Raw genomic sequence first — 26,817 nt, 5'->3', positions numbered from 1 at the left:
CAAACCAAAAAACACAGAGCAGATGACAAAAAAAAAATCGCCCTCAAACAGAAATTGCCTCTCTAAAGCTAAATGCAACAACACGTAAACTGCTCAACATGTAACTCTCATGCAACTGTGAACAATCTGCTGCTCTGAATTCTGATTTCTGTCATAGAGAGCTCCTGAGTGGAGCAATACGCCAGTCTCTGTGCATCTATGTGCCAACCCCGCTGGTTGTTAGTAGAAGAACATGGATAGACAAACGTTAAGCATGTCCTGCAGACATTCAGCCTCTTTACCAGAGCAGGGGGAGCTCAGAGGCCTTTTTATAACTCCACAGGGGCCACAGCAGCCCCGCCGGACCCAGGGGAGGGGCCAGCGCACAATACTACAAATCAAAACAAATTCATTTAACCCTTCTCCTGCCTTGACCTGCCTCTGTCTGTAGAAAATCTGGACTAATGGGTTGCAAGCTTAAATGCCTAGCAGTCCTTAATAATTTCTTTAACTTATTTGTGTGGGAATTTGCTGGAGTTTAAGGGGTACTTTTGTAATTATGATTTGAGGTTGAGATTATGTGAGGTATAAACAAAATGTACAATGCTTTGGAGCCTCTTATATCTCTGCTGGGGGCTTCCCTGTCTTGTTTTACTGGGGGGGGGGGTCCTGTACCTGGTACCACCAACAGTCTGGTTGAAGTATTATTAAAAGTGGTAAAAAAACTAATTCATAACATCACTGCCTGATCAGCCCCCTTGGGAACCTGCACTGACCTTCAAACCTGAAAATAGAAAAGCAGTGGGCATGTGGTGGGCAGACCCTGTGAGCAGGTAGAGGCTGAGTGCAGTGGGAGTTTTGCTTGATTTCCCATCATTTTGATATTTTCACAACCACAGCGTTAATGTCATGACAGTGTCCACCTTTCACTCATTTTCCATGGCTTTCCTTTCATTGTCTCCTCTGTGATGTACGGGCAATTTCTTCACTGGTGCTCTGGATCGGTACAAATTAGGTTTGTGGCAGCAGAACTGATTAGGCACAGTGTTACTTTGTGTGTGTGTGAGTGTGTGCTGGGCGGGTTTGGAGGCTCAGGTCAGATAAAGCGGTGGAAAATCCACGGTTGGAGAGGAAGAGGGGAGAGCAGGCCTGGCATTGAGCTTCTGCACTGGAGCATCATGCTGACCAGGGCAGCCAGCGGGACGGCCGCAGCCCTCTGAAAGGATTATGCTGAGCTCACTGCTTTTCTCCTTTCATGCATAGAGACAAAACGCTGGCAGTAACAGTTTCTGCTGGTTTCTATGATCTGTTTGTCTTGCCATCACTGTTGAATCTGTGTCCAGGAGTGGCTATATGTATTTACCTCTGCACTCACACTCCAGAGAGCTGTGCTGGAATGGCATCAGAGGAATATACAAATATAATCCATGCACAATTTTAAGTCTTAAAGATGTGGGTAACTTTGAAAGTTGAGATTTAATGTGATTTATCACATCAGCCTCATAACAGCCTGACATTTGGATGTTTTTTTCAACACTAAACAACATGAAAAACATAAACAAAATGTGTCACCACTATATGATGAACAACAGTGGTCATTTACTTTTTGAATTAAAAAATAAAAGTGTTGATGATGTTGTCCTGATTCTGACAGTTTATTAGTTTGCCAGTTGGTGCACCTCTATTGTGATGAGTATTATGTCCTTCTCATGACTCCCTCAGTCAGTGGTAAGCCACCTTTTGTGGGTTTAAGCCCACAGTTTAGTTTCACAGGGGATGGTGTTGAAAAGGTGCTTGCATTGTGTTTTCCTGCTCCCTGGGTCCAGACTGCTGACACGTACATAATAACATGCAGCCACTAAACATCTCACACTGGAGCAGAAGCTCTGGCCTCCACTCACCACACTGTGGTGAACACGTGTATTGCAGGACACATGAGGTGAAGAACTAAAACATACAGTATCAATACTCTATGTTAGGCTTCAGAGGTGCTGATAAAAAATCCTCAGCAGCAGGGGAATATTTATGCTCTACTCCCTTCAAATGATTGATTTATATAAGCGATCAAGCGTCCTTGTCATCCCATTTACAAGAATCTAGGGTTCTCTTGCCCGTGAATAATCTACTGACTGATAATTAATTCTAATACTAGATCTACTGAGCATCACCAAATCAGGAGGTAGCATCTTTGCTCATAACGTAAAAGGGAAGTATGTATTGTAGTTTAGAAAAACCACACAGCAATGCAAAAAATACTCAGGAAATCTACAGCATAAAGGAATTCCTGGTTTCTATTTCCCTTTTGTGTTCAGTATAAAACCACAGAGAAGATGGGAAGCCCCTGAAATACCCCAGGTAAAGACAGAGAAGTGAGAGCAGAGTGCTCTGAATCGTTAGCACTATTCAGTGGTTACAAAATAATATTTCACTTTTTCATGGGAACTGGTTAAAGGGTAGATTCATATTTTTTAAAGTTTAAATATAATTTTCACATGCTCATATGTAAATTAAAAGTGCAATCACTCACTATAATTGTTCCCCCTTTCCATACTGGCTGTGAAGAAATGTGGCTAGTTTATGGCTGGGTTTGGTTAGTAGTAGCTACATTTAGGGCAAAAAGGTCACTGTTAGAGCTAATACTAGCCAATCATTGATATTCTCTGAGATTAAGGTGGTAAATTCACAAGTAAAAACTCACAAATCTACCACAAGAAAGTCAGGAGACGTAGTATGAATAGCAACAAAGTACATTTAGTCATGCATGGATTACTGAATGGGTAGGCCTACCATGTCAGGGGCCCACCTGGCCTTCATCTGCAAAATGTCACTCAAATTACTGTAACATGTACCAACTAGGAGGAGACTTAGAATGTCCATGAAATGATGATCTCAAAGATGCATAAAACCACAAAAAGATGCATAATCAGGGGCGTAAATATGCAGACAGCGGCCTATGGGATGGAGGACTCCGATTGCCACCTGGAAATAAACCCGTGATCAAAGAACTTATGTTTAATGAAAAATAGTGTGATTTTCTATATATGCCCTCAAAAAGGCAAACCCATCTTCATCATTGTTTCCTGTTCTTGTAAAATAGAATCAATCTATAACAAATGACATGCTTATTGTACATAAACTATAAAAACTATTTAGTTAAACTAATAACTTCCGATTTTCTTTTGTAGTTTTTGTCATACAGGTATGTAATAATGATTGCTGGGTAATATCTACGCTGATGTTGTTGTACAGTAGCTAGTTGAGGTGGAAACGCTCTCAACACTGACAAGCTGGGCACATTTCCAAGTGGATGTAACATAAAAGCAGCTGTTGGTAAAATACATATACACCTAAAACTCTGTGTGTGTGTGTGTGTGTGTGTGTGTGTGTGTGTGTGTGTGTGTGCTTCATAACTAATAACTAGTCCAATAACTAGTCCTGATGATGGCGCTACAGCAAGCCTCTAAAGTTCAAAATGTTGAAAATTCACAACAAATCAACCATATGTGCTACAGATATGCAACTTTTATCAAAATGTAGCCCCAATACCGAAGAAACTTTTGTACATTTAAACCTATTGCAAATTATGAAGTCCATCACTCTGTTTTTTTCAAAAACTGTAAAACTTATTAAAGCTATCTCCTCCCACAATTTTTGCTCACTTGACACCAAACTTGCTACAGAGCATCTTCAGACTGTCCTACACAAACGATCCACACAGATTTTTGATTTATCCAAAATTGAGCCTACAGTGCATCAAAAAAAGACAAAATTTTTGAGTCATGGTAGGTGGTGTTTGGAAAATATCAGAATTTTATCTCAAAAACTGAATTTTTTACAGCATTTTGAATTTCGCTCTCATGCAAACAATTGGAGTCAATGCAAAAATGGCATTTTTAAACATCAGTTTTTCACTTATGGAGCCAATAAATCATTGCTAAAAACAAATTACCAACATCTCCATGCTGTCTAGATGCAATATGTGTATTTTCTGATTTTTGTCTTAATAACTGAATTTTTTTACAGCCGTTTGAAATCTGCCTTTACACACTAACAGCTACTGTCTTGCACACAGGTGACTGGCTTAGTCAGTTTGTGAAGCTACATATGACATTTCTGTTTGCCAATTAGCACAGTGAGATAGAGGATGGCTCTTGGTGTTGAAGATTGTGAGTTCAAGGCTCAACTTGTGCAACATTTCTATATGAGAAATCTACCCAAACTTTTCATAAAGGTCCAGTCCCATGCCAGATGTCCTCAACTGGAAACACAAGACAATAGTCCTGATGGTGGTGCTACAGCAAGCCTCTAAATTTCAACACTTTCATAACAAATCAACTATATGTGCTACAGCTTTGGAACTTTCACTTTGAAATTTGCTTTTCTATAGCATGGATGCTACTGTCTGGCACAATGATGCTTGGCTTAGTCAATTTGTGAATCCACACATTAATTGCCACTTGCCAATTAGCTCAGTGAGATAGAAGATGGACCTCAGTCTCCAAAGCTGTGAGTTCAAGCCTCAGCTAAGGCAGAATGGACATTTTAATGTGAAAGTCCTATGTTCAGGCATCATGCTATGTGGATTAGAGACTACCAAGGTTAAAACAATTATGATCCAGGCAGTTTTGCAGAGAGACAAATACTCTTTATCAATACTTTTCCCTGTTATCCCTTGTCTCTTTTCCCTGTTTATTTGGCTTAGCTATCAGTCAATATGCAGAGTCTATCCAATAGCTACTTTCACATTTAAAAAAAAATGTTTTCATCGTTGTCACCATGGATAATGTTTAGCTTTAAGCTAGATCAGGCCAGTTTCTTCATAATTGCTAGCAGTTAATGTTATTCTTACTTTCTTGTTCTTGAGTTTTTTCTTTGTATATTATGAGTCTGATCACTTCAGCCACTCATCCACAATTTGAAGGGCATGCCATAATTATATGATGTAACTTCTATGTTGTGATATGCTTTGTTTTAGTGTGTGTGTGTATTACATGTTTCACATGGGCTTCTACATATACCACACATTCAGTGTTTTATGATGAAATAGATTGACTTCTTATCAGTATAATGAGCTAGAAGAAGTTTTAAACATATATACCACAGAGTTGTCTCTTGCTAATTAGCTCAGTGAGATAGAGCATGGTCTCTTATGCTTAGAATGCCACATTTTTTTCCATCTTCCTACACTCTGCTTGTTGCTCAGAATTGCCAAATTTTGCCCGGCCCAGCTATAATTGAAATTGGAGCTGTGTTAGGGATCTCTTTGTGGCCAATATGAACAATTACAGTGACCAATATTTATTTGTGCCTGTGGACATACAAGTAATGTTTTTAACATAGATCTGGAAAAATGAAAAACAATCTTTTATACATTGTTTGATGCTATAACCACATTCCCACAAAAATAATAATAATTTCCTCAGTGGATTCTTTCTATGAAACTTCAGTGATGAGTTGAGATATTTTGTAACTTGAAATAGTGATGCTTAATTATTAGAGCCTTGTATTCAACAGTCTTTAACAGTTTATTAGAAATGTATACTCAAACTCCCACAGCATAAGACAAACGCAAAAGTGTTCAACATGTGTTGAATCAAACACACAAGCCTCCAAAGCATAGATCTGGTGTATCTGATTAACAAATAGAACCTGTATCGTTAAACCTATTCAGGAAACTCTTGGTAGACTACATAGGATTTCTGCCCTCACCTCAGTATGCATATGGAAGAAAATTAATCTTTGTACCTGCTACAATGTGCAATATGTTTTGTACACTGGCATAGAGAAACAAACTCGCCTTAGCAAAGGTATGATTATATGTGAAGATTGTACCACTCCACTACCATAATCTCAACACAAGCTGTAAGTTGCACAAGCATATCTGTTTATTTTAAATGCTGAAATATGTTTTTAAAAAATGAAGTTATTGTTAAATATTTGCAGATGTTGGCATACATTGGAAAACCCATTTCAAGCGGAACGCCTGCTCTTTAAATTAACAAACAAAATAAGTGCATTTTACAATACAAACATTAAAAGGGGAAAATCTGTCATTAAAAAAATCTACTTTTTTTTGGAAAATAGGCATTTAGTTTGTTTTTCATTAGAAATCACAATGTTCAATACTTCGCCAAAAAAAAAAGAAAAAAAGAAAAAAGAAAAGAGAGAGAAGGTGTAAGACATCAGCACATCCCATTACAGTCATTTAAGTCAACGAACAATAACATTTTCATTTGAACAGAATTGTCCATGCAGAACAGAACAGCAAAGCACAGCACTGTATGTCGCTATGGAACTCTGTGCATGTCTGTATCCCACAGTCACTCCCTGTCACTCCCTGGAGGGGTTTCGCTTTGGAAACTGCGTAGAGAGATTAGGTCTCCTCTCCAACATGGCTGCCAACTCATGTCTAGTCTCTCTTCAACCAACTTATAGCCTGCTTTGTTTACTACTGAGGTGGCATCCATGTTCATCTACTCAAGGTCAGGCAATTCTGGAATAAAGACAAAATTAAAAATGTGATTAGATTTGAATCCAATAGTCCACCGATCAATAGTTATGACATAAACACTAAGGCACAGAAAAAAGCATTTACAAATAGTTCACAAGAAATTAAATAGAGGTGATAACACCACAACAAACTTTGGTCCCACAGGCTTTTTGAATGTCGTGCAGCCATATTCAAATTAATACTTAAAACATATTTGTTTGTGATTTTATAGCAAAAGTTAAGTATCTCTTATTTAACTTGATGTATTTTACTGTTGGAAAGATGGTCGTTCCATAAAACTGGGCTGTCTATGCAGTAAAAAACACAAATACTTTTGAAATTGGTGCTATGTGACAAAAGAAAACAAGAAAAGGGCTTTGGCATTTGTGGGTGACATAATCCGAGGTTGTCCGTTTTGATGCAGAAAACCATATGGAGGCCAGCAGGTACCAATGATCTGGAATTACAGCATTATGAGTGTACTAAAATATGTTTCTGAAAACATTTGAGGCGTGAAACAGTCAACGATCATCACTGCCTAATTTCACTGTCTGTTCAGAGTTGGTCTGCATTTAAGAGAGATGGGTAGCTCTGTTTCACAATCTGTTTCTCTGTGTCTGTGGTGGTGGCATACAAATATATTGAAGTACAAATGATATGATATGATACAAAGATGGTTATCTGGCGTGGAATGAAGCCCTTTCTAACATAACATCTAATGTCAAACAAATCCTCATTGGGTAGGTTTTCGGTTTTCCTTTTCAAGACTCAGATATTCGTTTTCTTTTTCTTGGAAAACGACAATAACAAAGTTATAAATCCGGCCACAACATCAACATTAACTCCCACAGCTTTTCTATTTACTTTTTTACTATTTAAAATGGACCGTTCAGTGTGGCCACTGCCACTGCTGCTGTGTTAGCTTGTGCCAACTGCAACGTGTGTCATATGCCCAACAATAGCCCCTTTTTCACCAACATGTCCAGGAACTTTTATTACCAGGAATTTGTTTACCTGGGTAAAAGAATTCCTGGTAATCTGTATGGTTTGCGTTTCCACCGCACCTCAAAGTTCCGGAAAATCTATTCAAATCAGGCTGATGACGTAGTTGATTTGCCATTTATGTGTGTTTACATGTTCATGCTTGCAGAACACATGTATTGATAAAGTACTGGCTTCTTACTAGCTAAGGTTTAACTTACAGTAACGAGTGCAGCTGCCGTCAACTTGAGTCATTTTCGGGTTATCTTAACTTCATTTCCACCACTGCCGCTCGGCTGTTCACCAGTTATCGTGTCGTGTAGGCGTGTGTGTGTTTGTGTGTGTGTATGTGGAGGAGATCAGCACCAACACAAAAGAACCGATACCGTTAGCGCTTATCGGTACTACGGTCTTCGTGTACCAGGTTTCGGTACCCATCATTAATCAAAACACAAGTGGAGCTTGTAGAAATTAAATAAAATTTGCAGTGGCTGCCCGTGCCAGGAAGTGTGGAACGCTGCAAGCGTGTGTCCCACCAATCAGCGTTCTTCAGCACACAGCCCCGCCCCTCAGGAATTCAGGGTAATCTGAAAAGTCCTACCCCACAACTAGGTACTTTTTCAGGGAAAGTTTGGGGTTGAGAGAAAGTTATTTCCCCAGGTAATTTTGGTGGAAACGCGTAAATGATAAAAGTTTCTGCGGTGGAAAAGGGGCTAATTGCATTTGAGTCAGGCCCCTAGCTACCTACCTACCCACCAGTTAGCACACGTAAATGAGCACCCTGCTGAGCAGCATCCTTGTCTCCCTGACCTGTATTGCCGGACAATCACGTAATGACAGTGGTTGCCCTAAGCCTTAACACTGTTTGTCATTGTTGTGAAATTAAACCACTATTGAAAAATCTCAGCCAGCTTCATTTAGGCAATAGCCCACCATTATGCTTAACAATGAGTAAGCTACTCTGTTATGAATTCACACCATCTCCCTCCAACTCTGGCAGATTCAGCATCTGGAGATGGACACAGAATTGATTTCCCACTTCCACGTTTCTTCATAAACCAAAACTCAGTTTGAATTAATGTTTCCATCTCCCACACCACAGCTCTGATAACTCATCTAAACATATCTGGCATGTGGTTTGATGATGCATGAAAATGTCCTGTGCAAAGAGCGCAGAGGAGGAAAGGAGAAGTGCGGAGTTGTACAGGACTTCTCCAGAGGCCAAAAACTGGTATTCAGAAAAGTCCTACCATACTACATGGGATGACTTAAATCTTTCCCACAAACATTTGATAGCTTATTTAACAGATCTTTAAGGTCATATTTGTATGCACTTGGCACTGCCTAGCATTATGTCTGTCTTCTCCCCCCATGGGATCCAGTGACTACTGATTATAAATTACCTGATAGCTCTTTTAGAATAGTACTTACTTTCATCGTCGCTGTCTGCAGATTCATGCTGCAAAATAAAACAAGAACAATAAAGACACTTTTTCATACACTGCTTTACCTGGTTCATGTCAAATGGATAAAATTTTACAAAACACCCCTTATCCGTTATTAAGAGTATAAAGCATATAGAAAAGTACTATATGTGCTTAAAAAAACACCCATACCTCTTCTTCTGCACCATCTAAATCCGGTAGATCATCCCCTCCCATGTTGTTCATCATCTGGAGAAATGCACAGGAGGCAACAATCAACATGTCAGCACTGGAGTATATCTGGACCCATACTCACTTCAGGCACTGTGTACATTTAATGCACCTACCTCTGAGAATTTGTCAAAACTTGACAAGTCCTCATCTGATTCATCCTCCCAGTCTTTCCAGTTACTGAAGTTCACACTCAGCCAGTTGCACTAAGTGAAGATAGATTTAAGTGTTTAAGGCAATGTTTTACATGTAATCAGTAGCTGTGTTTTTTAATGCTGATATCTATTTAGCTGTTTAAAAGGTAGTATATAATTATCTGAGAGTTTCCATGCCTTTAGTCATAATTACCAGAACAAGGCAGTCAGATGCAAGTTTTATTATTATGCATCTTAAATAAATCAGCGTAAACTGGCAGTACCTGGTTTGCAACTGTACTGCCACGTGATTAATATCTAGGCATTGACAAGTTGTTGTTTTTTTTATATTGAAACTTACCTTTGTCTTGTCTTTGGTAAGTCGCGGCCATGATTTCCCAGCCTCTGCTTTTCGTAAACAACACAACACAGATCTGTCAGTGCGTTTGTGTTTGGAGTCCTGTGTGGAACAGAGAGAGTTTGATGAAGGCTTTAAAGGAAAAAAAATACATGGTAGAACTGCAACTTTGTCTACAGGTAACAAACGTACTTTGGGGTCAATCTCCCCAAAAAGTTCCACTGAATTATGCTGTTTGACATTATCTGCTCCACTGACACAGCTGTAAGGGGAAAAGAAAACAGACCATTATATTTCCTTTACAACTGCCAACTACTTTTGTTGTCATTCTGTTCATATACCATGAACAGGCTCATATTTTCTTCAAGAGGATTCTTGGGAAGATAATAAGGAATATTCCCCTTTAATGTACTACAAATGTAACTCACCTGAACTCAAATTTGGACTTGTCAAAAATTACTTTCACATCTTTACTGTCCTCCACGCAGAACTCTACAAAAACAGTGTCCCGTCTGTCCCACCACTTGGCTGTTGCAGGCTGCCTAAAGACAAAGAGTAGAAAGAGGGATTATGTGACAATACTATCCAACATAATTTAATGCAGGTTATGTAACATATTAATTATTTAAGAAAAAGAGTGTTCTGCTTATTAACATTGGTTGGACATGTCATTTTTTACATCAAGGGGATATTTATTATACTGTGGTGGTCCATGTGTTTAGTGCATGTAAGCGTCACTCATTCATCTCAGATGAGCATGAAAGTCCAAGTATTCTTTACCCCTTTACCTAAAGACAATACTGTGTTTCCCTAAGAACTGGTGAACAAACCCTTTAATCTAAAAGGTGCACCTGCTATCTTTCCCATTACAGATAGTACAAATGTATCAGAGCAATAGGCTACTTAGATTATCAAACTGAGAGGGAGTCGGGTAATGCTAACGTTGCATTAATAGTAAACTGTATGCTTATTTGGTAAGGGCAGTGAGAACAATATTTGATAGGATGAGTGCTGTCTGTATAACGTGTACCACTGACAAGCATGTGTAAGTTGGCATTAGCTTACGTTAGCTTAAGTGAAACCTTCCGAGCTAATCATGACACCACGCTTTTCGGTGCCAACATTAACGTTACCCTTGTGTTGCTTGGCATTAGCCTGCTAGCAAATGATAACGGAGCTGGTGTAAGAAAAACTAGCTCAGCTACAGATTATAATCTTCTGGGGCATGGTGGTGCCAAATTAAACTACGTTGAGGGAAAGTTAGCTGTCAGTGGATTTTAGTATTGACATCCGTGTATGACTGCGCCGCTAAGGCTAACTCGTGTGCTTAACGTTAGCTCAGTTAGCTAAGGCTAGCTGGTTGACCCTCAGTATAACGTTACCACCAAGACTGGTAGCTAGTTAGCTACGACCGTTAACGGCTACATAGTAAACCCAACACTTACATCTTCACTGTTTTAGCAAATAAAACTCCCTCGTCGGACCACGGTTTAGATAATAGTACTACCTAGCTGTGGTGCCCGGCAAAACTGATATTGAAACCTAAATAGTTAACTCCAGCGTTAAAGACAGATGCGTTGATGTGTCTTCAAACATCGCGTGTTTTCCTTTCTCGTGACGTAAGGTTACACCCGCGTTCCACGGGCGTGTGCACAAGCACTCAACAGACCGAGGCGGTCGGAGACAGTTCTAGAACGAGCGAGCTCAGTGTTCCAGAGCAGCCCGCGAGCTCCACCACGTGTTTGGTTCCATAGCAGACAGTGGCACAAGGTGACTAACTGATGGCTATATTAACACTGGCATGATTAATATGAACTGAAAAATGGCTGCAAGTTGTTAATAGCAGGTTTCCTTGAATCCTTCCACTTTTGTTGAATGGGAGCAAATATTCAAATCCTTTGAAAATACTCCTAAATAGTCCAAGCAAAAGACCTGCACTGAGCATGTTTTTCAAAAGTAAATGTACCAAGGTATTCTCAGCAAAATGCACTTAACAAGTTATTAAAGTAGGCTACTCAATGCAGAAGTGCGTATGTGACTAGGCCTGCCACCAGCCTGCATTAGGCTATGGATCATTACCTATAAGTTTCATTTACATGGCTGGGGGCAACTCATTTCATCCATCATAAATTTTCATGTAAATTCTTTATTTGTAAAGTAGTATATAAATCTGTCAAAAAATGTTGTAAAGTAGGTTACAATATTTGCCTTAATCTAGTGGAGTTTGATAATAAAGTGGCTGGAATAGAAATATCAAGCAAAATACAGCTAACTCAAGTTAAACTTGAAGCTTGTAATGTTAACTCGTGATGCTTAGACAGAGGTGTATGGTGAGCAGGTGGTGAGCTGCTTGCTAGGATGAGTTAGCTGAAGAGGCTTGGTTGGTTTGTGGAACACCCACCTGATGACCCTGTAGACTGGCTTGCACTCTTAACATTCACACAAATTCAATTTGATACCATGTTCCTTGAGGCAGGTGGAAGGGACACAATTCAAGAAACATTTTTCATACCAGATGGGCTGCTAGTTAGTGGCTACTGGTGAAAATAGTGGAAACAGTTACACAGTGATGGTGGTTGGACAGTTAGGCCAGCCATAATCTCTATAAACAGATTTTGCATATCAGAATCTGTAGGCAACTGGACAAGATCTTTTGTAGTCTGTTTGTAGTACAAGTAATTTTGGCCAATCACATTTGAACTAGGGATGTCAGTTACTGCTATTTTTGCTTTTGATAGCCACCACCTATTAATCGTTACTAATTTGTTAATTTTTAAGAAAAAATTGAAAATGATGTGAAATACAGGAGGCCTTTCCCTTAGGTCCAGCTCTCCATTGACCCAGTGTGAGCTTAAGCACCCCACTTCAAAGTGCTATCTGTTTAGAGGTGGTAAAATTTCAGTGTGTTGTAATGTAAAGGTCTTGGCTTTTATTTTATTTTCTATTGCCTTTGCTGACAGACAGCTGGCTAGCTGCATTAACATGAAGTGTTCCCCGTCCACCCTCCGGACTCCACTGCTAAGCTAACATTACCCTTGGTTGCTCTGCACAGTGCACCAGCTGGGTTGGGTGGGAACTAATATTAGCTAGCAGCACCACTCATGAATTCGCATGAATTACTGCTGGTAATGCCGTCCCGCTGGCTGGACGATGTTGCTGCAGAAACATAGTGGCCACCCTTGGTCTCTACTTACCAGAACCTGGGGGGAGATCGGAGGGTGGGTACAATGTTTCCATAGCAACACTGTTGGGTCAGGACGGCGTTACTAGCGGTAATCACCGAATGAGTGCATCGCTAGCTAGCTCGCACCTGACCTGTCTGGTGCACAGTGCATAGCAGTTAAGGCTAGCTAACCAGTGGTGACCAAAATTTGGGCAGTTGGCACTATTCGTTGTGTTAGCATTTTAACACAGCTAACTGGTTGTCTGTCTCCCACCAGATCCGGGTGGCGCACAGTGTAGTAAACTGGCGAGTAGCAAAAATGTACAGGCTGACATGTGTTAACAGTCAAAAATATTCTTAGCGGTTACCATTTAACCAACCATTCATAGCCTATCCCTAGTTTGACCAGCAGGTAAAAAGTTTGTGTGGAGAGGTGGAATGCACTGGCCGAAATGCAATCTTAGAACCCACTGACTATCATCTGACGATGACTTAGCTTTATATTAGCTTTTCAATAATGTATCTGCATTCATATGCAGATATTTGGTTATAGAGATTAGCCAAAATGATGGCTCTCAGAGGAGGACGTTTTGGATCCACCTTGCTACATAAGATCAGCTAAATGTATTGGCCCTCGCTCCCAGAGGGTAGTTCGTTGTCAGACAATAGCCGATGGTTTCCGAGACTGGGCCCACCACTGTAGTTTAAACTGAGCAGATAATGTATATATAACACTGTGTCAAGCCACCGAGTATCTACTCTTTGTTGGGGTCAGAGCAGAAGGTAAAAGAAGCTTATGAGTTAGGTCAGGGCTAGTGAAGGAGTCCCTTGTTAGATCCTCCAAAGTGACTAAGACTATGGAGAAAATAAATGAAACACGTTCATCTGGTGGCATGAGTTAGAGGAGGTCATCAATCCTCCCCAAAAAGATGCTGCTGATTGAGAGAGTGTAGCCTACTTTGACAGTATCATGGGCACAGTAGAGGACTGAGGGCATTCCTTCATTTGGAGATGATGAAATAGACAAGGACTTTTATTGTTTGGTTATGGGTAATTTTGCAACAGGGAAGAGCACAGATGCAGTGGTGGAAGCCATCATGCCTCCCTGCACAGCCTGCTTCTCAACCAGCTTATTAACAGATGCCATTTTAGCCTCGCTCTCAGCCATGATATCAGAGTGAAGCTTAGCTTTATCACTTTAGACCCCCCCATATGAGCGGAGGCTGTCAGAGGCACCTGCTGCTGGAGTTTGACTTCTCATGGTTTTCTTGGTGGACCAAAACACCTAAGCAGCAGGGAAAGACAAGGAAACTGTCAAATGACTTTAAAAACCAACAGGATCCCTTTGGGAACAGCTTTAGGCAGTTGGACTTGGACAAGAGAGAAGATAGGCTGAGAGGCAGTGCTACTAATATGAGGCTTGGCAGCTGTCGATAGAGCAAGTGAACAATAGCGTGAATGCAGGGAAAGAGAGAGCAGCTTGGATAGAATAACAATGCAGGAAGCTTCTGAATGTGTGGGACATGAGTGGTGATGTCAGAAAGGATGGGTTGAAAATATTTAAAGAATAGGTGTTTGACTCAGGTAGGAGTGACACATGCAGTACAGAGGAGGGATTAGTGGATGGGTGTAGGTTACTGGTGACAAATAATCTTTCTTTCTTTCCAATTTTGACCGCCTTGTGCCAGATGTGTGTTTCAAGGACTAAATGTAGTGCCAAAATAATGGCAGGCAATGTGGGGGATAGTGGACACAAGGGAGGGAAGACACTTTGGAAACGAGAGGCTGGAGGTAGTCAGACAGAGTTTTTGTTGGCCACAGGAAGGACTGTAGTTGAAGGACACAATAAAATAGCTCAGTAAGGCTGGTTATAGGTTCTGATACCTTCAATGGGGAACTTCACCTGTTTTCAAAATTCATACATATTATTCCTATGGTCTAAGACAGTCCAACACCATAAGTAAACATGAACAGTTCTCCCAAATCCAAAAACTAGAGTGTTTAAACTCAAATTTGTGATGTCATAGGGTATAAAGTCTGCAGCTACCTCATACACAATGAATTAGGAAAGATATTATATATCAGTGTTTCCCAACTGGTGGGTTGCAGTTCAAAAGTGGGTCGCGGGTCCATTTTGAATGGACCGCAAGTAACTCATGAACATGTCAAGTGCCATTTCCTGCTGTAGAGTGAGTGACTAACAGACCGCTGCTTAACAGAGACAGCAAACTAACTGGATAACATGGCTGACCTCAAGTATGATTCTGAATATATGAAACTGTGTGGACCTTGAACTGATGACTAAGGACAAATCTGGACGCGGTGGCTGGACCATTTGGGAACCACTGTTATAGATGACACTGAGAGCACCCAGGGAAAGGCTCTGAGTTTATGGGTACATTTTCTGTTCCAAATCTGAGAACACTACAATAGAATAAGGCTCACTTGGGTATAACAAAGGAAAACAAACATTCTGTGAAACAAAATTAGGCTCCCATTTATTGTCTATGGAGCAGCTCCAAAATTTATACCTATGACATCACAAGTTTGAGACTTACTTCTCTGGTTTCTGGCTTTAGAGTAGCTCATGTTCACAGATATTGATTGAACTTTTCTAGGCCATGAAAATAACTTTTAGGTGGTGTTTCCTGTCAAGGTATCGACGGAAACAACACAGTAGAAGTATTGAAACTTCTCCAATCAAACCATATATGTATTTAATAGTTTCTGTTCCCAGTTTTAGAAAAAAATGACTGTATGGTTTTGACGTGTGATTGACCCATTACCACAGCAGCTAGAACCTATTCAGCTTGCCGAGATGTCCCCAAGATGTTCCAAAGTATGGCTATACTACATGCATGTGGTGTCTGGTAGCATTTTATGCAACTGAATGCTTCCATTCTCATTATGGGAATCAAATAAAGTTAAAAAAAAAAGGCATCGAATGAGGTACTCTCTTGGTATCAGTATCAATCTGAGGGTCCTGATTCTGTTACTGGTGTCATCATTTTTTAAACAATACCCAGCAATACTGCTCAATCCCAATTTAGCCTATTTAGAAGAGGGGACATGAAGCCTGGATGAGAGTGACAGACAAGTTTTCAGGATGATTGCCCATAACAGCTTTGTGTATTATTAAAAGTAGAACCTCAGTAAAGCAAACCAAGCTAGCAGCGTCGGTCTCTAAACTTAATTTCTTTCAGTAATCCAACATTTAAAAAGTTGTATATCAACATCATCTACCTTATAATGCAACATTCCTCCAGATAGATGTACAGTAATTGTGTTATTTATCTCGAAAGATTCCACCTGTACCTTAAAGCTGCTGAGGAGAGTATCTTTACAGTGAACTAGTCTCATGAATTAGTCATTAAAGAAAAGAAAGACATCAGTGAAACCTGAATTACCTCCAGGAGCTCTCTGCAGCTACAATGTGATTTGAATGGGGAATTAACCATAGCTTGCTGTGCTGCTGTCTTTTCTACCAGTCACTCTGGCAGATAATAAGCCATAATTTGGATGCATTATTGTGGTGTTAAAACCTAATTTCCTCTCTCATTGTGGTCCAGTTGACAAAAGTTTCCCCACTGGCCTGATTGTAATGATGCAATTTACAGAGTTTGTCAAGCGTACTGTTGAAACTCTGGCTGTGGTGAAGGAACAGTTTCTGTAGACTCACAAGTCAGTCTTTAGATGCTTTGCTTAACTAAAGAAGGCGGAGATCTCTGATTGTCTGGTGGCGAGACTACAGTTTCTGTAGCTTAAGACAGCATAACTGTAAACAAAAGAAAATAGTTATACGTGTATTCTTAAGAACAAGGAATTATCACAAACTAAAACACATACTAATTTATTAATTACTAAAAATTACAATTACATGATTTGAATAACCACTCTAAAATAAGATATTACATATTTTATTTCTACAAGACTTTGCAACTCTTTATTTTACAAGATTTTATTTGTGAAGTGATTATGTCAACCAGACACAAATCATTTTTTCTATATACAGAGAAAAATGAAATAGAGAAACCCCTGTGACTTGAGAGTATGACCACAGCCACCGGGAGAGGGGGGAGGGGCTTTACTGGCATATGACTAAATTTTCTGATTCACAGCTGGATGTCCTACATTTATGTAACACTCATTTGACGTAATATCTAAAAAAAGAAATCAATGAGCCTACAGTCAGAAACTAAATCGGTTTTAATGGACTCACTCCAAAAAGTGTCACATGATGATGTGTCCTGTGTTCCGATCTGCAGCTTAGGAAAGTCATCTGTGCCTAGAGATATAATTCTCCAACATCAATATAATAGCACATGTTAAATATGTTTTATGATTTATGGCTATGGCTACAATGAAAAAGATGAGTATTTGAAATGTTTTAATGTGTAGTGCTGTCAGTAGAAGAAAGGCAAAAGACATAGTAACCTTAAAAATGACTCAGATAACAATAAATTACGTTTAGATATTAGCTAATGCTGACTTGGGCCAACTATAAATTTAGATAAATGCCAGGTCTGATTATGGGGAAATGAAGACACAGTGTATGAAATGTTTTGTTGAGGAACGATGTGAAATATATGGTGTGATGCTGCTGGCCTCAGCTCCTCCAGCAGAGTGATCCAGCGTCTATGGGCCTTGACAGTCAGGGCCAACTGTCACCTCCTGAATCTAACCAAAAACCAAAATAGAAGGGGAGACAGATTGTAGCAGGGCCTCAGTGAAAGCTTTGCTGGTACATTTTGTACTTGCTGCAGACTGAGAGGGGTTCCTACATTTTCTAAAGCCCCGGTGTCAGCAATGTTTTCTAAAGAGAACAGAAAAACTTATCAACCCTTTTTATTTCTTTTTCTATTGAAATTTAAAACAGGAATAATAAAAATTCACTGCACTCTACAGCATTAATAATGGCTTATTCATCACAGAGGTTCATATGAATCAGACTCAAGAATTACTTTGAGAGTTGTCACTATCATTCATTTGTGGGTTATTAGACACATTGATGTGAAGTCATTATTAAGAGATATATTGCTTTAGTAGATCTGTTCAGTGAATCACTTTTAGACAGAGAACACGTGTCCTGTCATATGAGCTCACTTGATGCAGCCACTAATTCAGGTGTACATGTAGAGGTGTATATATGTATATATATATTGCTACTACGACTACTGTTACTGCCACTGCTACTACTACTACTATAATAATAGTAATAATTATGTGCTTATTTCAGTAATATGGAGATGGAGTAGACAGTACTGATTGATTGAAGATTTCCTGGAATGACTTTCTCAGTCAGAAGTAAACTTGTGAATGCAATTCTGTTTTGCAGCCAGCTCTCAATTATGAGATTTCATAGCTGAGAGCACCAAAACAACAACCTGAATTGCGAAACGACTGGAAAAATTCTGTTGTTGCCCAATATGTTGGTTACAGCACCTCAAATGTATTATCCTGGCTGCTTGTCTGGGTTTCTCTCCACACTGAGTGCTTTTTAGGTTTTCCTGGTTGTTGGTCAAAGAAAATGGGACACCACTGTAGAGCTGCAACAGTTAAACAACAAATTGATAATTAATAGCTGACATAAGACAAATGATGAATCAGTCTGAGTAATTTTTAAAGAAAAAAAAGTCAAAATTCTCTGATTCCAGCTTCTTAAATGTGAATATTTTCAGGTTTCCTTACTCCTCTATGACAGTTAACTGAGTAGATTTGGGTTGTGAACAAAGAAAACATTTGAAGACATCATCTTGGGCTTTGGGAAATACTGATTGACATTTTTCAACATTTCCTGACATTTTTAAGACCAAACAACTGATCGATTAATCAAGAAAATAATCAACAGATTAAATGAAGTTTTTTTTTAGGGTAAAGTGACCCCAAAAATAAGAATTATTGTGTTTCCTTTACCTTAGAATGACTTTATCTACAAAGCGAGTGGTGCCTCTTCCATGGAGTCTGCCATGTTACCATTTGTCTACAGTAGCCCAGGATGGACAAACCAAACACTGGCTCTAGGTCGGGCCATTTGTGTTTTCGCATCAGCCACTGTAGTTAGCAGATGACACTAAATCCTACACAATGCTCCTTTAAGTAATTATGGATAGGCATGGTACTTTATTAATTGCAACAGGAAACTGACCCTTTGCTAAGTCCACCCCACCAGACGCAGACTGGTCAATTATATCAGATTTCCTTCATTTTCAGGCTGGTTTTGTGGATTTGGAGCTAAATGTTGTACCTGGGGCACGTTGTGTATTAATGATACTCGTTACCTGGAGAGGTTAAAAAATATATACGTTTCTTCCCTGTTCCCAAACTAAAATCAAACCCTGAAAAGTGTAGTGTTAGCTAGCTAGCTACTGAAGATATAGCCCACTGAATGTATACACATGCTGCTTTTGCTTTTTAATGATTACAACACTGGAAAAAACACTGACCCTGCTGCACAGGAACCAGTGAAGGGAAGCAGGGAAAGTTTGCTGATATTCAATCAGCTGTGTGTCATTGCATTGTGCAGAGATAACTGTTGTTTGACTTCCTCTGGAGATCCCTGCTTAGCTAAGAAACAGAAGTCACAAAAGCCCTAAATGATATTGTCTGTCCCTCTCTCTGTCTCTGTCTCTCTCTGCCTAGTATGTATGTCACTCTCTATATATAAATACATAAATAGTGCATAAACATAAATATATGTAACTATTATTTATTTATAGATACATATATGTACCTACAAATATATATATATATATATATATATATATATGTCTCTTAATAGATGCAAATGTATATATGTATCTCCTTTTATTTGTCTATATATGTATATATAAATGAATAATGGATGCATATAGTTGTGTCTTTAAAAAAATATATACAATACAGGCCAAAAGTTTGGACACACCTTCTCATTCAATGCGTTTTCTTTATTTTCATGACTATTTACATTGTAGATTCTCACTGAAGGCATCAAAACTATGAATGAACACATGTGGAGTTATGTACTTAACAAAAAAAGGTGAAATAACTGAAAACATGTTTTGTATTCTAGTTTCTTCAAAATAGCCACCCTTTGCTCTGATTACTGCTTTGCACACTCTTGGCATTCTCTCCATGAGCTTCAAGAGGTAGTCACCTGAAATGGTTTTCCAACAGTCTTGAAGGAGTTCCCAGAGGTGTTTAGCACTTGTTGGCCCCTTTGCCTTCACTCTGCGGTCCAGCTCACCCCAAACCATCTGGATTGGGTTCAGGTCCGGTGACTGTGGAGGCCAGGTCATCTGCCGCAGCACTCCATCACTCTCCTTCTTGGTCAAATAGCCCTTACACAGCCTGGAGGTGTGTTTGGGGTCATTGTCCTGTTGAAAAATAAATGATCGTCCAACTAAACGCAAACCGGATGGGATGGCATGTCGCTGCAGGATGCTGTGGTAGCCATGCTGGTTCAGTGTGCCTTCAATTTTGAATAAATCCCCAACAGTGTCACCAGCAAAACACCCCCACACCATCACACCTCCTCCTCCATGCTTCACAGTGGGAACCAGGCATGTGGAATCCATCCGTTCACCTTTTCTGCGTCTCACAAAGACACGGCGCTTGGAACCAAAGATCTCAAATTTGGACTCATCAGAACAAAGCACAGATTTCCACTGGTCTAATGTCCATTCCTTGTGTTTCTTGGCCCAAACAAATCTCTTCTGCTTGTTGCCTCTCCTTAGCAGTGGTTTCCTAGCAGCTATTTGACCATGAAGGCCTGATTGGCGCAGTCTCCTCTTAACAGTTGTTCTAGAGATGGGTCTGCTGCTAGAACTCTGTGTGGCATTCATCTGTTCTCTGATCTGAGCTGCTGTTAACTTGCCATTTCTGAGGCTGGTGACTCGGATGAACTTATCCTCAGAAGCAGAGGTGACTCTTGGTCTTCCTTTCCTGGGTCGGTCCTCATGTGTGCCAGTTTGGTTGTAGCGCTTGATGGTTTTTGCGACTCCACTTGGGGACACATTTAAAGTTTTTGCAATTTTCCGGACTGACTGACCTTCATTTCTTAAAGTAATGATGGCCACTCGTTTTTCTTTAGTTAGCTGATTGGTTCTTGCCATAATATGAATTTTAACAGTTGTCCAATAGGGCTGTCGGCTGTGTATTAACCTGACTTCTGCACAACACAACTGATGGTCCCAACCCCATTGATAAAGCAAGAAATTCCACTAATTAACCCTGATAAGGCACACCTGTGAAGTGGAAACCATTTCAGGTGACTACCTCTTGAAGCTCATGGAGAGAATGCCAAGAGTGTGCAAAGCAGTAATCAGAGCAAAGGGTGGCTATTTTGAAGAAACTAGAATATAAAACATGTTTTCAGTTATTTCACCTTTTTTTGTTAAGTACATAACTCCACATGTGTTCATTCATAGTTTTGATGCCTTCAGTGAGAATCTACAATGTAAATAGTCATGAAAATAAAGAAAACGCATTGAATGAGAAGGTGTGTCCAAACTTTTGGCCTGTACTGTATATAAAGGAGATACATATATTTGTGTCAAAAAAGAGAGACATATATGTGTGTGTCTCTTTACAGACACATAAATATATGTATCTATTATTTTTTATATATATATATATGTCTCTTGTTTATGTTGCTTTTGTATACACACACACACACACATACACATGCACATATGTATCTCCTTTTATTTGTCTATATATGTATATATAATTGAATAATGGATGCATATAGTTATGTCTTTAATATATATATATATATGTATAAAGGAGATACATATATTTATGTGTCTATAAAAAGAGACATATATAATAGATAGATGTAGATGTATAGAATATAGAATATAATAGATGTATCTATTATTTTTTATAGATACATATATATGTCTCTTGTTTATGTTGTTTTTGTATACATACACACACACACACACACACACACACACACATACATATATATATATATATATATATATATATATATATATATGTACCACATGTAAGTACATTATTGCTGTCAATAAGTCGGTGTACCCTGAGAGACAGCTTCATTTGCATTATAAGTGAATGAGTGGGTATTCCCTGGATGGCGCGTAGGCTGGACTCTAGTGTGTACTTAGCGTGTACAGAGCCTTGCTTTATCATTAAAGCTGTTAATCACGACAAAAGTATGATTCACTCCCAACATGGAAAAAAAATAAAACACAAACCACCATTTGTCAGCCAATCGTGTCAGCTCAGTGACGAACTTCCTGGTCACACTTCCCCGTAGGTCCCAGTCCCCTTATTAATGGGTATGTTTGCTCCTGCAGTCAACAGGGAGGACGCGGTTTGACAGCGACTCACAATGAGAAGAAATAACAAATTATCTGCCGGCAGAAAGCTGTCACACAGTTAGCGTGGTCGGAGCCAGATAAGAAGAGTAACTACAAATGCTATTTACTGTGTGTTACGCCTAGCCCAAGGACGTACGAGGAAGGCAAACACAGGCGAGACTGGGGACGAGGTGCAGGATTTGGATAGCGTTTGCCACAGCAGGAAGGGGCTGCTGAAAAGCTAAAGAGATATGAGCTGGGAATACGTTTGGATATCATGTCTTGACTACAAAATACTAATTATCCGCGGATAAACTGCAGCGGCACGTCAGAAATAAAGGCCTCCTCTGATGGAGCACTGTGCTCTTTAATCCAGCCAGAAACCTCCCTGACAGGCAGCGACGAGCTACGGCAAAGGGTGAGGTACTGAAGTAATAGGGGGGAAAAGCACTTAGCTAAATGTTGACGCCAAATGTATCACAGGCTAAGCTAATGTTGCGAAATGAATTTCCCTTGCTCCTGCGGAGAATGGCTCAGTCACAATATCGGCGAGCAGCTGTGATAACGTTTGTTCCAGTCCTTCAGTTTTTCTTCCTCTCTTTTTCTGTTCAACAGGACGCTTTATTCACTATTGAAGGGATTTATGGGATCACAAGGTAACCTCTCAACCTGAACAAGTGTCACTCTTGTGTTTGCATGTGTCTGTCCGCAGGCTTTCATGTTCTCAGCGTATGACGGGCTTTAGTTTCCTTTGTTTACAGTCTCTGAATCTCTGAACAGCTGATACGTCCTCCTGCTGCCTGTTGTGTGTTGCTCTGACTTGGTGCAGCCTCTGCGAATAGCTGCCCGTGTAGAGAGATTACATTTACTCAGTCATGCACAGTTAGGCTACACTGCAAACAAAACCACCTAAATATACACATGGTGTTGCTTTTCATGTGCATTACCAGAGCTATAAGGCCACGTAGACACAAAAGTAAAGCCACCACAGCCAGCAGGAGCAATAACACTCCTGTAGCCATGTCTGAGCAACATATAGCATCACTCCCCACAATGCATTTGAGAATAGCAAAAAAGGCTAGTGCATAGCCTAAGGGAGCAACTTCTATAACTGGATTTACAATCACAGCAGTGCAAATTGTGTTTAAACATAATTTGTTCATACAGTAATGTGCTGATGTTCTTCTCCATGCAGTTTCCTCTGATGAGATGAGTGTGCGTGCTGGCCAGGGCAGTGATGAGGTGCTGGTTTCACAGGCGGTGTGGGATTACCTGGCTGCAGCTGGGCGGCCCTGGCTCATTGACTTCCAGCACAAGCAGGGGATGAGCGCTGGTATCATTAGGCGAGGGGAGAGAGGGGGCTGCTGCGCCGTGAGGCTGCAGCCGGTGGAAGGCTCCAGGAACGGTGGGGCCGGTGTGATGGATGGAGCCATCTCCAGCGAGACACGAAAAGCCTTCATTGACTTATGCCGCTGTGCCCGCAAAGAAATGAGCAAACAGGACGGGGGATCCAAGAGGAAGAGGGCTCTGCTGCCCTGCGTGGGAGTCCTGGAGCCGAATGGAGAGGGGAGCCTGCTTCAGCCTCCGCCTCCCCAGCCTCGGCGCTCCCAGAGACAGCAGCAGAGGTTCAGGAAGCCTGCTGATGAGGAGGCCTGCGCCATGCTCCACGAGGCGGCCCAGAGGAAGGACCTGGACTCTAGCTTGGCTTCCCACAGCGAGGCAGAGGACAACAGCACTTGTTCAATCTGCATGGGGGACATAGTGGAGAAGACTACCTTGGAGAGATGTGGCCATTCATTCTGTCGCTCCTGCCTGGATCAAGCATTTAAGGTGAAGAAAGCGTGTCCTGTGTGTCGGCTAGTATACGGCCAGTTGATTGGGAACCAGCCTGCTAATGGTACGATGATCGTAGAGCGAGATCCTGATCTGGAGCTTCCTGGCCACGAAGGATTTGGATGTATCTGCATCATTTACAGCTTCCCTCCTGGCCTACAGGCGGTGAGTAGACCAAGAGCATGTGCACATGCTCGTCTCATTGTTCCTGGAATAACTGTTAGTTTTAATAATCATCTATGGGTGTGATTAGTTATTTGTTTTATTTAAATAATACAACTCATCAAACACTAGGTATTAGAATTTAATAGTTAATTGATTTTATGTCTTTAGTCAAAGCACCTATGTCACTAATTTTACATGAAACCATGAGATCTTTTTAAATAATCCAGCCCCTTTGCTTGACTGCTTTGCTTCCTTTTTATGACTGATATCTTGTTTTATAATCTTTACCTGCACTTGTGTTACATACAGCAACTTACATCCAGTTTCAGAAAGAAATACATTAAATTAAAGGTACAATCACTGATCCAGTTGTAAGCAACATAGTCATCTCACCACCAAAACTCAGGATCTGAACTAGCTGTCACTTTTGAATTTATTAACAGCTCTGTATTTGCAAGTATGAGTTGGCAAAAACAAAATGTAACCTTTTTTTCATTCCTTAAAAAGACTTAAAAGGTATTGAATTAATTAATCTAAAAATAAGGCCTCAACTGTTTTTAAAATCTCTTAAATCAATCTTCAAAAAGTCTTAAAAATGCTCAGACATGGGAAGTAGGATTTTATGAATCTCTCTTTTTCTGACATTGCATTGTAAAAAGATTTAAATAGCTGATAACATCTATATTTTTTTAATAAATTACCAAATGTCTTTCGTAGTAATGTCACACAGATCAGCACTGTGGAGCCAGCAAGACTCATGTTTTCTTTCTGGCCACGATGCTCAGAGCAGAGGATCCACTGTCTGTTAGCTAGCTGTCACTGTTCCCTAGACGACATGGGGAAGGACAGATTCAATGAGAAGTGGCTATTTGGCCAAGATTTTGTGGCATGACTGAAAGCAGTACAAGGCTTGGTGTATTTTCTACAACACATTTTTTTTCAAACTCAGCACAATGGGAATCAAGGCAGTGGAATCCCACACACATAGCGAGAATCATAAAATCAACAGGAAACTCCCCATCAAACTTCAGGTGTTTACCACTTCTGTTCAACCCTCGTCTCCACAGCAAAATGAAGAAGTCATGTTTTATGATACAATAAACAACTGAATAAATTGTCCCTAACCATGAGAGATTAATAGGTCATGGTTTTAATTATTGTAAAATTGAGCTTGAATTTCATTCCAGTTGACATTTTAAAAAAGTCTTAAACCTGACGGCAAGAACTGAACTGAACTGGTAAAAATTAAGGATTGGCACTTTAAGGAAGCTTGGTGTTGCGTCAAAGGGACTTCTACCTTACATGTGTACTCAGGTGACGCAAAATGGCCCTGTGGAGTTTCCCTGTAAACATCCACATTCAGTACTCATCAAAATGCCTGTTTGTTTCCTTGAGGTCTAACAAATTTGTAGAGCACATTTTCTTCCTCATGAAATATTTGCAAAGCTGACTCTTTGAAGGTATTTTAAATCCTGTGTTGTTTACATCCGTGTTTACTACTCGTTTGCAGTGTTCGTCTCCCCTGCCTTCACTGGCACATTGCAGCATATCTTGGCACATCACTGGCACTTGTTAATCAGCGGCATAGTATGACACCATTGGAAGAGCTGTGTATCCACCCACGTATGCGTGCATGTGCTTCCTTTAATATTGCATCTGAATATTGCATCTGACTGGACTTTCTTGTCCATTCTTTTGATCTTACACTTCCCGTAATACGAGGAACCAGTGGTATCTTTTCTGTAGCCCCACTCTGGTAAATGCCAGTGTCTCCATGACGCCACTTTATAACACAGGCTCTGGGATGTAACACAGGCCTTCTGTTGTAAATTCATCGTCCAGGGTGAGATAACCTCTGATTATGTCAACATTTTTTCTCAGACTTTACAACACTCTTTCCCAAGGAGACGTCATAAGGCTTGTAACAGTCTGAGTAGGAATTCCCCTGAGAAGTTTTGTAAACTGACCTTCATCTGTTTAAATCAGTGCAGTTCCTCTTTCCCATGAATTAGATGAATTGTTTTGCATTGAAGGAACTGCTGCATAAAAACAGACATGTCACGAGACACTTAATGAATAAACAAAAAACCCAAATGCAAACATGCTACTCACGAAAACATGCAGCAGACGCAGTTAAAAATACAAGACATGACATGGGTAACACAGTCGCTGTAGGAGCAAAGAGTTCCAGACTCTAGAAGACAGACACAAATGTTATTAAGCCATTAATGCCCCTTTAATCTGATCTTCTGTTTAACAGCCAGAACACCCAAACCCAGGTGTTCGGTACCCAGGAACGGACCGTGTGGCCTACCTCCCTGACAGCCCTGAGGGGAACCGTGTGCTGGGCCTGCTGCGCCAGGCCTTTGAACAGCGCCTTATCTTCACCATCGGTACCTCCATGACTACGGGCATGCAAAATGTCATCACCTGGAATGACATTCACCACAAGACCTCAATATGGGGCGGGCCCCGCTGGTATGTATGGCCTTTTAGCTGGAAGCAAACGGCCACTGAAATTTGATTTGGTCATAGCCTCAACAGCCTCCCTAACAGGTGTGGTGTCTGTGGAAAGGGCTCAGTAAAGACTGACAGATGTAATTCAAGTTCCTGACAAGGAAATGCTTTCAGTTGATGTCCTTGGCTTGATGGCACTATGCTGCGTGAGCTCATACTGATGCTGTGATGGCTTTTTTATTTCTCCTGACAGTTTTGGCTACCCAGACCCCACTTACCTGGTGCGAGTGACAGAGG

At 40.3% G+C, this 26,817-nt stretch overlaps 2 protein-coding genes and 1 long non-coding RNA gene across 6 annotated transcripts in view; 1 reads left to right on the top strand and 2 right to left on the bottom strand.

The window, feature by feature from the left end:
- Positions 1–5,485: 5,485 nt before the first annotated feature.
- Positions 5,486–11,230, bottom strand: ptges3a (prostaglandin E synthase 3a (cytosolic)). The gene is made up of 8 exons (XM_033627890.2): positions 11,043–11,230; positions 10,026–10,139; positions 9,790–9,859; positions 9,601–9,699; positions 9,222–9,311; positions 9,067–9,123; positions 8,882–8,909; positions 5,486–6,472 (listed from the first exon to the last, which is right to left on the bottom strand). Coding segments are annotated over exons 1-8 (480 nt in total). The 5' UTR covers positions 11,045–11,230; the 3' UTR covers positions 5,486–6,452.
- A 2,300-nt stretch (positions 11,231–13,530) lies between these two features.
- Positions 13,531–22,071, bottom strand: LOC117258974 (uncharacterized). The gene is made up of 5 exons (XR_004501794.2): positions 21,961–22,071; positions 18,203–18,306; positions 16,980–17,045; positions 16,440–16,535; positions 13,531–14,045 (listed from the first exon to the last, which is right to left on the bottom strand). It is a non-coding gene; the product is annotated as an uncharacterized LOC117258974 (long non-coding RNA).
- Positions 22,014–26,817, top strand: part of dtx3 (deltex E3 ubiquitin ligase 3) — a 6,723-nt gene continuing 1,919 nt past the window's right edge. The window contains exons 1-5 of one of the 4 annotated variants that reach the window (XM_033630237.2): positions 22,014–22,483; positions 22,681–22,721; positions 23,261–24,063; positions 26,324–26,541; positions 26,774–26,817. The exon at positions 26,774–26,817 is cut by the window's right edge and continues 1,919 nt beyond it. In XM_033630237.2, coding sequence (XP_033486128.2) covers positions 22,709–22,721; positions 23,261–24,063; positions 26,324–26,541; positions 26,774–26,817 — 1,078 coding nt within the window. In that variant the 5' untranslated portion in view covers positions 22,014–22,483; positions 22,681–22,708. Of the gene's footprint in view, positions 22,722–23,260; positions 24,064–26,323; positions 26,542–26,773 lie in introns of all 4 variants that reach the window. The other 3 variants (XM_078170064.1, XM_033630238.2, XM_078170063.1) reach the window with 3 other exon arrangements.

This window comes from Epinephelus lanceolatus, chromosome 8, assembly GCF_041903045.1.
Source record: "Epinephelus lanceolatus isolate andai-2023 chromosome 8, ASM4190304v1, whole genome shotgun sequence".
In the NCBI taxonomy this organism is placed as follows: Eukaryota; Metazoa; Chordata; class Actinopteri; order Perciformes; family Serranidae; genus Epinephelus; species Epinephelus lanceolatus.
Note: the sequence above shows the minus strand (reverse complement) of the source record. Positions and strands in the feature narration are given on the sequence as shown.

Bases quoted from the DNA above. Each gene is read 5' to 3' on its own strand.
- ptges3a (XM_033627890.2), bottom strand. The intron at 9,312-9,600 runs GTAAGTTTCAAT...ATCTTCACTTAG, and splicing joins TTACCAAAGACAAGACAAAG to TGCAACTGGCTGAGTGTGAA. The intron at 6,473-8,881 runs GTAAGTACTATT...TCTTTATTCCAG, and splicing joins TGCAGACAGCGACGATGAAA to AATTGCCTGACCTTGAGTAG.